Source organism: Thermobia domestica, chromosome 7 (assembly GCF_964235325.1).
Source record: "Thermobia domestica chromosome 7, izTheDome1.hap1.1, whole genome shotgun sequence".
Classification (NCBI taxonomy): Eukaryota; Metazoa; Arthropoda; class Insecta; order Zygentoma; family Lepismatidae; genus Thermobia; species Thermobia domestica.
Genome location: NC_137460.1, coordinates 105,907,063 through 105,919,300, shown reverse-complemented (window position 1 = coordinate 105,919,300; position 12,238 = coordinate 105,907,063). Strand labels below are relative to the sequence as shown.

General features: G+C 36.6%; 1 protein-coding gene across 1 annotated transcript in view; it reads right to left on the bottom strand.

Moving 5' to 3' along the window:
* Positions 1 to 5,167: 5,167 nt before the first annotated feature.
* LOC145688912 (peripherin-2-like) overlaps positions 5,168 to 12,238 on the bottom strand; it is a 97,126-nt gene continuing 90,055 nt past the window's right edge. Inside the window, exons 4-5 of the mRNA XM_081763080.1 lie at positions 10,816 to 10,932; positions 5,168 to 5,839 (exon numbers count right to left, since the gene is read on the bottom strand). Coding sequence (XP_081619206.1) covers positions 5,216 to 5,839; positions 10,816 to 10,932 — 741 coding nt within the window. The 3' untranslated portion in view covers positions 5,168 to 5,215. The remainder of the gene's footprint in view (positions 5,840 to 10,815; positions 10,933 to 12,238) is intronic.

Genomic DNA, 12,238 nt, shown 5'->3' with positions numbered 1-12,238 from the left:
TGAGTGGCTTTTTATTTTATTTATTTATTACATTTGCAAAAGTGAACGAGAAAAATGCCTGAGTGGTCGGAGAATATGAACCCGTATTAAGAAATCCCGTATCTCAGTGTTCTTATGAAATTAAACGTATTATTAAAGAACAAAAATCAACGCCAATATTGAAAATAGAACAAACGGTCGGTAAGAAGGTAAGAATGTTCTGCATGCATTGGTATGAAAAAAATAAGTGGCTGACTGGATACAACAATAGAATGTATATTTTTTATTGTCTTATGTTCGGTGGTGAAGCAGAATGGACAAAAGAAGGAATTATCTCCTTGAAAAATTTCGCACGTAAAGCAACGAAACATCAAGGGTCTGAAAAACACATAAAGAACAGTGAAAGCTTTTATTTACTAGGCCGAACGCAAAGAATTGAGTGTACTGTGTCCGAAACTATTCGCCTACAGATACTAAAACATAATGAAAAGGTCGCTACCAACGCTGTTTAGGCCGTTTAATTCAAGTTGCTTGCTTTCTCGCTAAGCAGAAATTATCTTTTAGAAGTCATGTTGAGAACGTTGAATCTGATAAGGGGAATTATTTGGAGTTGTTGGAATTGTTAGCACAAGAAGAGCAACTTATGAGAGAGCATTTAGAGTCTGACTATCTTTTTAAAGGAATATCAAATGATATACAAAATGACTTGATTGACTGTGTGTCGTGTGTTTTGAACGATAATTAAAGATGAAATTTTACGCGCAGAGTTTGTTGCAGTGCAAGTAGATGAAACAACAGATGTTTCTTGTAGAGCGCAAATGAGTGTGACCATGCGGTATTGTTTGAATGATCAAATACAAGATGGGTTTGTAGAGTTCTTCGATGTGTCACGTAATAAGACTGCACAAGGAATGTCAGAAGTCATTCTCCGTGTTCTGAAGGAACTCATTGCAGACAAAAAACTTGTGTGTCAAACGTACGACGGTGCGTCTGTAATGGCTTCTTCGAAAGAAGGTGTGCAGTACTATGTGAAAAAAAAATATCCGTATGCATTGTTTATACACTGTTACGTCCACAGGTTGAATTTGATGTTACCACACGGTGCAAAGACCATAAAACGTGTAAAATTGTTTGTTTGCGACTTGACTGCGTTTCATTCATTTTTCTCAAGATCAACGAAGAAAACTGAGCTATTAAGAGAACAGGGTTTCCATCTTCCCCACCCAAATTCCACACGGTGGAATTATCACTCGCGCGCAGTTGAAACAATTAAATCTCATTACGGCGAATTAAAATCAGCCATGACTCACCTACGCAAATCTGATTACGAAAATTGGGGTCCGGATTCAATAAGCGCTGCCGGTGATCTACAGTTACGCTTAAATTCATGTGAATTTGTCTTTTTGTTAAGTTTGTATAGCAAAATATTTGTGTTTACGGAAAATCTGTTTCTTATTTTACAAAAAAGTGTACTTCCAATGTCTCACTGTTCTGCAAAGAAGTCATGCAAACATTGTCTGCATTCAAAAAAACTGCGTTCAGAACAGACTGTGCATGAATGCATTATCGAAAGTCAAGATATCAGTTCGTTGCAGTTCGGCGACAAGGAAAAGCAAACCTTAAAAGTACCCTTGTACGAAATTTTGGACACGCTTGCGGTTCAGATGGAAATGCGCTTTCGTGATTTGTCCTCTTTAGAGTTTGTAGAACTGCTTGATTGTGAACAGTTTAAAGGTTACAAAAGTGATTTTCCTCGGAAGAAACTAGATAATCTTCTTAAACTCTATCCCTTCTTTGACGCAGAGCAGCTGCGGAATGAGCTGACAGTCATCTACTCCGACGAAAATAAATACTCCAAACCTCTTAATCTACTTCAGTATATCATATCAAATGGCCTGCAAGAAGTGTATACGGAATGTCTTCGTTTGTTACGTTTGTGCTTGAGTATTCCAGTCACCACAGCATCATGTGAGAGAAGCATGAGTGCCCTCAAGAGAATTAAAACATTCCTGAGGAATACAATGAAAAACGATAGACTTAGTGGGTTGGCTTCAATCGCTATAGAAAAGAAGCTGTTAAGGACATTAGCCACAGATCCAGCTTTTAAGGAGAAAGTAATAGACGTGTTTGCCGAGAAGAAAAACAGGCGCTTGGAATTAATTTATAAGAAGATATAAATAATCCAGGTACGATTATTATTATTATTATTATTATTATTATTATTATTATTATTATTATTATTATTGTTATTATTATTATTATGGGCCTACCCTGATGAAATCATCACCCTTCGCCACTGTATATAACTAGAATGTTGTACACCGTAAGGAGGATATCGAACAAGTAGAATAATCTGGAATACTTATTGAAAGGAAATAATAAAAACCTTTGTATCGGCATCATATAAGACGCCCCTCAAAAAAGCAAATGTGTCTTATATGCCAATAAATACGGTCGTTGATTTTATTCTATACTTATAAAATAATATATATTTAAATCTATTGCAGTGTATAAAAATAGGATCGTCATAGAAACATCACAAGAAAATGACATTTCCTCCTTTATGCAGTAATAGAGAAGTACTGTAGCAGCTCAGTTTGCTATTTATACTGTATATTTACATACAATCTTCACCCACATATACTCAAACCGAATGATAAGAACTAGAGGTGCCTAGGAGACAATTTGATGCTGTCTCGCCGAACAAAATGCCCTAAAAGTGATGTCTCGCCTTTGAAAGAGTATCTGTTTCTATCGGAAGAGTTTTCTCGTCCCGCCTCATTGGCAACCGTTATAAGTACTGATAACAAATCATACTGTATCCATTTGAAATTATTTTGCGAGTATTTTTTACTTTGTTTACATTTAAAAAATATTAAACAAAGCCTCAACTAGTTCCAGTACACTGTTAGGTCGGCTGTATATTGACCAAAAGATAGGACAATCAAACCGAGGCTCAGTTCTGTGATCAATGCAACAAAGCCTCCTACTGCATATTCACTCGAGCATGTACTTGTCAGAGGCCTCTACAATATTGTGATTGAGACACACAGTCAATGCACTGAGGCCTTTCTCTCCCGGTTCCTTGGCTTGGTTGGCCTTTCTCTGATCAAAATGTGGCCAGCCTTAGAAAAAGCTCGTTCATGTTCTGTCATGGGAAACTGTCTTTTGCTTGGCGTCTTCAGAATTATTCTCTTCATTTTATTTGTTTCCTGGGAGGAATGTCATCATTCGAATTGACAACTCACTCACCATGTAGCCTATGGAATCCCGAAGATTTAATGCCACATTCACGAAAGTTCTCCATTGACTTCCGTCTTTAGCCAACTGGACCCAGCTTCTACTTTGTATTCCTATCCCTGCAAGATCCATTTTAATATTGTCCTCCTAAGGTTTACATTTTATCCGATTGGGTTTCCAGTTAAAATTGTAAAAGCGTACTTAATGTTACTTCGTTCCATTTTAACTAACTTATGACCTGCCCACCTCAGACTCCTAGACTTAATGTCCCTACAATCCCGAATAAACGATATAAATTATCCGGGTTCCCGCTATGTAGTTTCTGCCATTCCCCATTCCTGTCCCTCATGGGTCCGACCAGTGGCGTAGCAGCTGCCCCCGCAACCCCCGCAGTGCGGGGGGCCCCGAGGTATAGGGGACCCCGAAGTCTTGCGATGAATAAAGATTTAAAGAAGTAGAGCTTCAACCTTACTTCTGTCGGCTTTACAACTAGGGCCCCCTTCTCTATACTTTGCGGGGGGAGAGGCGCAAAAGTGTGCTACGCCACTGGGTCCGACTATTCGCATCAGATTTTATTTTCAAATATTTTGTCTACATTTGTTCCTCAAAGTAAGCGAACATGTTTTGCAACCATACAGCACAACATCCATAATATTTGTGTTATATACCTACACGAATTAGCTGCAAATTCTTCGATAGAATTCGTGAAGACAAAATAGTTTGGATCAAGTAATAACATGGTATTCACGCTTAATTGATATTTAATTTCTTCGTGGATATGGATTTCGTCTGTTAATGTTGATTCTAGATATTTGAAAGTGTCCACTTTGTCGATATTTGATATTGAACGTATCCATAATTTGCAGTATTACGGTCAGGGCGAATTTCCGTGTATTTAGTTTTCTCTGCATTAACTTCTAGATCCATGTCTCTACAAGCGTTTAATAAACTTCTGCATTTCTTTCTATTGTCCACATATTATCTCCTATCAGATTGACATCAGTATATGCCATAATCTGGTGAGTGGCATTCAGCTTTAGAACCTGGTTGCTATCTTTCCCTATAGCAACCCAGAAATATTCCAGAACAAAACTGAGTATAATGGCGACAACGCATCTCTTTGTTCCAGGCCATTCTTGACGTGAAAGCTTGTGGACAAGTATTTCTCTAGTTGGACTTCATGTTTTGTTTCATTTATTATCTTTGCTAAATAATTGCAGTGTAATCCTCAGCATCATAACGGACAAGATTGATGTAAAAAATTATCAGATTTTCGACACATTTCGCATTGAGGATTCTCAGGACAGTCCTTAATTCCTCTTCCATCTCATCGCATGTATTGACTTTTTGAATCTCTTCTCTGAGATCAGTGAAGAAGCCAGCTCTCTTTAAGTACTTCTGGATGGTTGATTATGGAATTTCTTGCCAAACCTGATGAACCCAGTGCACCGTACCAAGTACTGTCCCACACTTCGCTTGAGATCACTTATTAAGCCAAGGCCTTTACCTGCTGTCACAAGAGTTTCGGTAGTACCTTCATATAGTTGAGCTTAACAACCTTAACTCCTTTGGAATCTCACCTCATCGATTTTCATTCTGTATAAATATAGGTGCCGCTGTTTTCTTATTCACGAATCCTGAAACCGCCGGTGGATGAGGGAATAAGAGGACTATTATGGATGTGCATAAAGCTAATTAAAAACCAAGTAGAACATTCTGACGTGCTTATTTTAGTTGGTTTTAAGTATTAAAAATAAGATAAAATATTATTTCGATCAGCTGAAAAATTACACACAAAATTTTTTTGAATGTATGTGTATTAAATTAAATCATTAGGGTGTGCACAAGCACAGCCCATAGATACGCCTATGATACGCACTAAAGTGAGTCCTTTCAAAACGAAAGAAGAAAATCAATAAAACTATATTTTTATACTTTATTATCCTCACAACATACATATCTTACAAGGAGTCTATAATAGTTTTCTTTAGATCTATTACGATGGCAGTTTCTTCGTATTTTTAGATTGAAGACTCGGCTGCTGATGAAAAGCCGCTAATTTAGCCATAGCTATCGACCGTTCTTGTAAGGTGCTTCTGTTGTGCTGATGTCTTTTGCTCGGCAATTGAAGCAAAGGATCTGCAGTAGTCGCTGTGTATTCAAAGCCACTTTCTTCCTCTTCAAATCTCCGCAGACGATTTCTCTTCGGTAAATTATCTTTAGGCAGCGGCAATACATCTTCAAGAGGGAACGGGTCATTACCAAAATCATAATAGGCTAGGATGTCCTGTTTGTCTCTGGGTACCGGTCTTTCTATTTCTTCTCCTTCTTTAAGCCGTTCTTCCATTTCCTTACTCATTTTCCGATTTCCTGGAAGCAAAGGCTTCATAACATCAGTTTCCCCATCATCGTCACTTTCCTCAACTTCTCTGTACACGCTTTTACGTTTTCGCCTTTTTACTGGCATCATTGGCATGTAATTGGCTTGAATATCGGTTTTTCTTTCGGCAGTTTTACTCTTACAGGACCTTGGAATACAACGTTTGAATAATTTTGTTGTTCTCTTTTTTTCAGTTTGTTCACCTGCTTTCTTCTGCTTTGTACTGCTTGAGAGTGCCTTCTGAAAAGATATCAACATTTAAAACAAAATCTGCAAAGGGTTATTACTTTCACTTTTTACATTTATACAACTAGAAGTAGAAAGGTACATTATTTATTTATTTATATTTCGGGTGCAAACAGACTATTCCTCAAGATTTCCAAACCGTGGAGGTGTTGAATTCACTCTGAGTGGTGTACCTACCTAGGTGAACTTAATAATCGAATTGGAAATAAATTATTAAATTACTATCAGTATCCTCATATGCATATAACTGTTTTAGATATACTTCAATATGCGTAGAAGAGGAGGTTTGTTTATATATATATATATATATATATATAGATAGATAGATAGATAGATAGATGCTACGATTTTTGATATCTTAGTTTACTACCATTATGCCATACTGGCAGTTTTGCTTTTGTTAATAGCGCGTTGTTAGACTGTTCCTCGATTAATAACTAAATTTAACGATCTCGATGCACAAGAAGCATAACGAGCCACAGAGAAACCGAGACATACAAGCGTAAGCAAAGTTGTTGAACTAGTTATACTACCTTATATTTCTGAACCCATTAAGCTCTAACTTTACCCTCCTCCTCACTTACCGATTTAGCCTTGAACGTTCGCAGATTCAGTAGACCCTTCCAGTAAGGAAAACTAAGGGAGGGCTATATCTAATTTGATTGTTAGTGTAGTTTTATAGTAAGTTCTGAAAACATACTCAGTATATGCTATAGATGTTTTTTTTTTTATCGTAAACCTTTGTTAAAAAAAAAATGTGGATCGTATTGAATTCGGAACAGTCTTGGATTCGGAAATATACGTGCTATTATACCTTGTTATATCATTATTATTACTAGCTAAGTTACTGGAGTTTGGCAGTAAAACGTCATAATTTTCGACAGGATATAAAATATCTTCAGTTGAGGTGGAAGGTTGAAATTATTGTGCTCAACTGAAGAGACGGCTAGGCAGTTTAACAACTGTTCTTAAGTAATACAAGCTCCAGATCATATAGCATATACAGATGGAAGCGTATTTAAAAACACCCAGTACACATTTGACAAAGCAACGACAGCGAATGCAATCAGAAACATCGTAGTTCATTTCGTGAATTCACGTGCAAATAATCTGAAAGTAGGTATATGTTTCCACGGTCTTCTCGCACTCATGTCCGTAACATCTGCTCAAAGTTAAGAACGTCTTCGGATATCAGATGTTACAGTGGCGAAGTAAATGGGGGTTGTATTGGTGACGTCTGCGAGTATTCGTGAAGTTGAAGATGAGTGGAAAAATTCAATTCGTGTTCGCTCATGCCATACAGGACCCATACACTCTGGATTCTGTATGGAGCTACACATCGCAGACCCTAGGTCCTTTCTTCAGGAAAGTAGGATTAGTGCGTCGCATATTCATGACGTCTTGAATTCTGCCCCTACCATGTTTGGACCTTTTTCAAGACTTCCATCTAGCAGGATAACGCGCATTTCCATACGTGAAAATAACGTATAGTGTTCTACTCGGTATACACCTTCTACAACAGTTCGCTAGGTCTCCGGACTGAAGTCCTATCTGTCGTGTGTGAGACTGACCGCCAGCCGAACTCCGGCAATAACCGTCTTCAAATTAGTGGTGGGCAGAAAAACTGGATTTTCAGTTCTTGAAAACTTTCAAAAACATTTTTTAAAACGATAAAAAATATATGGTTTCAGTTTTCAATCAAAATATTTTTGTTTATTTGTTAACTTGTTAGGAAATGAGTACTAGAAGAATAAAAACATACCGCTTCGGCAAAAATCACACTGGCTTCAGTAAAAACTCAAAACTTTTGGAGAAACCGGTAGTTACAGGAAACCGAAATATCGGCTTTTTATTTATTTATTTTTTATTTTATTTATTTTTTTTTTCTATCTCTGCTCCAAATATGCCAAGATGTACGTCGAGAGTCTGATGTCATCCCCAGACAGACACTGAGCATTTGGGTGACCAACTGGCTAGCGATTAGAAGACCTACCTGTTGCGGGTTATAATCCCGCTCAACGTATAGATGTTAAGCATTATCTTCCACTATTTATTTGATTGTCGTCATTCATTTCTTATTGTCTCCTGAAGCCTAAAGGATAAATGTGTGGAGTGCAAAATTAAAAATTATAACACAATACAATAAACTAAACATTTTTTAAACATAACGTATAGGGTAAAATCGAAAAAAAATCACGAAATTCATCTTAGATATTCCCTAATATTATCGACTATAGCAAGAGAACATGTTATAAATTACGTATCACTGTAAACTAATTACAGCCGGAACTACAGCTGTTTGAATTTATTCTCTACAATTTTTCTGCGTACGATATATGATAGTACTTAAAGAGCGCTATAAGCTGGCTAACTTAATCGCAACATATTGACTTATAATAGATGCTTTCAAGATCGTTTAGGCTCACCATATAATATATGGTGAAATAAGCCCTTAGAATTCTGGGGATATTTGAACGATATTATGAAAAAATATTACTATTCTTGGTCTCTATTCAATCAGGGTTTTACTATTCTTGATTGCCGCACATTCAAAAGTTTTGCTTGGTATAACGAATAATTCTAGGCTGCGCGGAAAAATCAGTATAAGTAAAAAAAAAAAAAACAAGTTTTCAGTAAGCGATGTTTTAGTTTACCAAGCATCAGTAGGAATCACGTATACTAACAGTACAAAGACGCGATTATTCAAATCAGGTTTAGAATTGACTTATACCAAGTTAACCGGAGATGGAGAATGACACATAGATCTCCAATTTAGACTGATCCTATTTTGGCCAATTTCTGACTTATACTGTTTTTCCCGCGCAGTCTAGACTTATTATTGATAGGTGAAGATTCACAAAGCATAAAACAAATTGAACTAGTTGTGTCTTTTTTTTACTAGCTGTGGAGCAAGTCCTAAGAGAATTTCTAGGATATATTCTATCGTGTATGGCTCATCTTATTGTTCGGTGCATTCACTGAAGTCTCCATGAAGAAAAAGAAAATATCTGAGAGTATAAGTATATGTATTCGTTGTATCGAAATGATCAAGGAAGCTAGAATTGACAAGATTTTATACACTGTTGGACATTAAAAGTGCGACAGCAAGAAGGAACAATGAGATCGTTCAGTTCTACATAATTATGCTGAGTTGGATAAAGGAGACTGATGAGAATGAATGTAATGATGAAGTGAAGAAAGGAGACGGAAACGGAAGAACCTCGAGAAAACCCATTTACATGATGTTTGTCCACCACAAAGCGTTTATGTGGTAGGTTGGATCGAACCACTGACCCAGCGCACCAGAGGAGAGTGCTCTACCAGTGAGTCACCCTGGTCCAACATCAAGAAGAAGAGCTAGTGAGCCAAATGTAGCAGACAGCTTAAGAAATTAATATGAATGATTATATTTTCTATTTTGTGTGATGTGATGCCGCTGGCTGATCCTAGCAGAAAGTACAGAGGTCATGAGTTGTTCATGGAAGTTAAGAAGGACCGTGATGTAACAGAGCACAGAGAGGATTAGATCTTGGATATCTAGGGTGTTGCAGCGATGCATCTGCTACATGTTACCAAAGCATATGAACTAGGGTTGCCAGAACTTACGGTTTTCTGGCATGTTTTATGTGTGTCTACTTTCCCCGTAGAACGATCTCCTCCATTTTAAAAATAAATTATACAAATGGTAGTCTTGCATACCTTTAAAATATTTTTACAAGTTAGAGCGAGAAATAAATATCTTTATACAGGGTTCCTACTGGTCAGGTAAGTCAGGGAAAACTCAGGAAAAATGGTGAAGGTCAGAAAACTCATGGAAAAAGATGGGAAATCAGGGGAAGTCAGGGAAATGTTATAAAATATATTTTTTCTAACGTTAATTGTACACCAATTTCAGCTTAACCAACCATTAATGATCACAGTATGGAACGTTGCTCAGATTTTTCTGGGTTATAAGTGGAATATGCTTATGAGCAATTGATTATTATTTGTCTCTATAGAATAAATGTTCTCATATATAAATATTCATCGTTATTTGTTCCTTATTTATATATCAACGTCATCCGACACCTGTCATGAAAGTCAAGGAATTTGCTGCCAAAGGTCAGAGAGAAGCCAAGGAAATAGATTTCTCCAGATCAGTAGGAACCCTGTTATAACAAGCGTCAATTTTGTCATTTTCGGTCTCTGATACCGGTCATTTTTGATCATTATATATATCGCCTGTTTATTTCAAAAGTGACATAACTCAAATTCCTAACTTTTCAGGAGAAGTATTTGAAAGCTTCTAAACGCAATGAAAACAAATGGGCGCAAGAACGATACGAAGTGTTCTCTAAAGCCCAGTTTTGGAAGCACGTCTGTGAAACTTTTACCAGAGACAGATATTAACTTTCATTTTCTGCCATAATTCAATAAAGGTGATTTTTGAGTTATGTCACTCTTGAAATAAATGATGCAAAATGATGACTTAACAAAAGTTAAAATTAACATGATCACGTGAGCCACAAATTGTTTACGATGATGACAATCAAAATTTAAAATTAATATTAGCTACATTTCATTACTACTTTCATAATGCAGTGACCTACATAACGGTTTCCTTTTACCTACATAAGGAGGTCACTCTATAACATAATCATACTTTTACACAACCATGCCCCGAGGGTGGATGACAGTACTTTCCGCCATTTTGCACAAATCTCTACTTAGCTTACGCGCAAAGATGGATTACCTTAACCGTGGGAGCTCACGTGATTCACATTCCACATTAAGCTGTAGGTCTACGACTTATATGGCCTTTGTACTGAAAGAGACTAACTCCAAACTAACTAATTAATGTCTGGCAATGGAGTCCAAATAACTGTTGCAACGCCCTGAAACTAGCTCTTTTTATTAAAATAATTATGTCTAAAAATAGATCTTCCTTTTATCAGGATATGAAATTTTGGGTACTTAAATATATATATTACCTTACGACTACGAGGCTCTTCGTTTTCTCCTGAAGATGAATACGATTCAAGGTAACCGGAAACCTCGCTGTGTTCACTGAAACTTCTTAGATAAAGTCCACACACAATAACAATCAACTGTAAAGTAAAATATTTAGTTTATTATACGTACTATTAGAAGGGAATGAACAAACATCGTTTTGAAATTACTAATGGACAGAGTTCACAATTTCAATTTCCCCCTGATGTGTGCTTACAATTCCAAATATAATACTATATTATTGATGAATAAAATATTTAATTTAACTTAATTTTTAGTTTTAATGGATTATAGTTATATACGAATAACATGTTCCGCATAGTGCAAACCGAACATGTTGCTTGTGCGTGGTAGTGCGGAGCTGACTGACAGATTTCAAAGTTTAATATTGCGCAGGTGCGAAAGCTTGATGTGATTGTAGGGGGCGGGGGGGGGAAAGACAGAGGATAGAATACCATTTCATAAGAACACGTTAACAGTTACAATGGACCGTTGGAGCAACGTCGACTAACAATGAAATGTCTGAACTGAATCGTTACACTTCAATAACTGACTTCGATTCGTAATAACTACGAATACAGAAAACACGATGCTCAACAATTCATTGTAACTGCTACGATGTTCTGATGAAATGGGTCCTATTCTCTTCCAATCCCCCACTGCAAGCTATCGGGCCTGCGCAATATTCAACTTCGAAATGTACCAGTTCTGCACCACCCTGTATATACATGATTTATTGCAGATTACAGTAATTGACTGATTATGGGTGTAAACGGAATGTGAGCGGCAAGGCTATCTGTCCCCGTCACTAAAGGGGCAAATAGTCAAACATGTCATTCATAAATGGTCTTCAAACATAAAAGCAACCATCAGAGGCAATGCATTTAAGAATCAGAGAAAAGGTAAAAGAAAAACCTCGAATAAGTATTGTTGAAATATAAAATAAATAATTATAAAAATATAAAAAAATTATTTGTAAACGTGTGCCCTGTAAAAGATAAAGAAAGAAATAGCATATATAAAAATATAGAGTAGTTAGAAGTAATTTACTAAAATAGCAGTAATAAACTGTTAAAAGCTGCAAGAAGGACCATGCGATTCCATATATAATATATGAATAGCCATCGCTACTCATGATAATGTTAGCTTGCGATAAGTGGGCTTTGTAATGGACAAAAGCACAGTGTATGTTGGGTTTCTCGGGGTTCTCTTGTTTCCTCCCAATCTCTTCATTCCACCATTTCGTTCATTCTCATCATCACCGTCTCCTTTAACTTACACGGCATAACAGTAAAAGTAAAACTGAGATATTTCATTTCATTTCATGAAGATGTTAACGGATTGACTCTACTAACAAACCACTCTACCTGTCCATTGCAAAAACCAAAATTCAAAAATTAATTT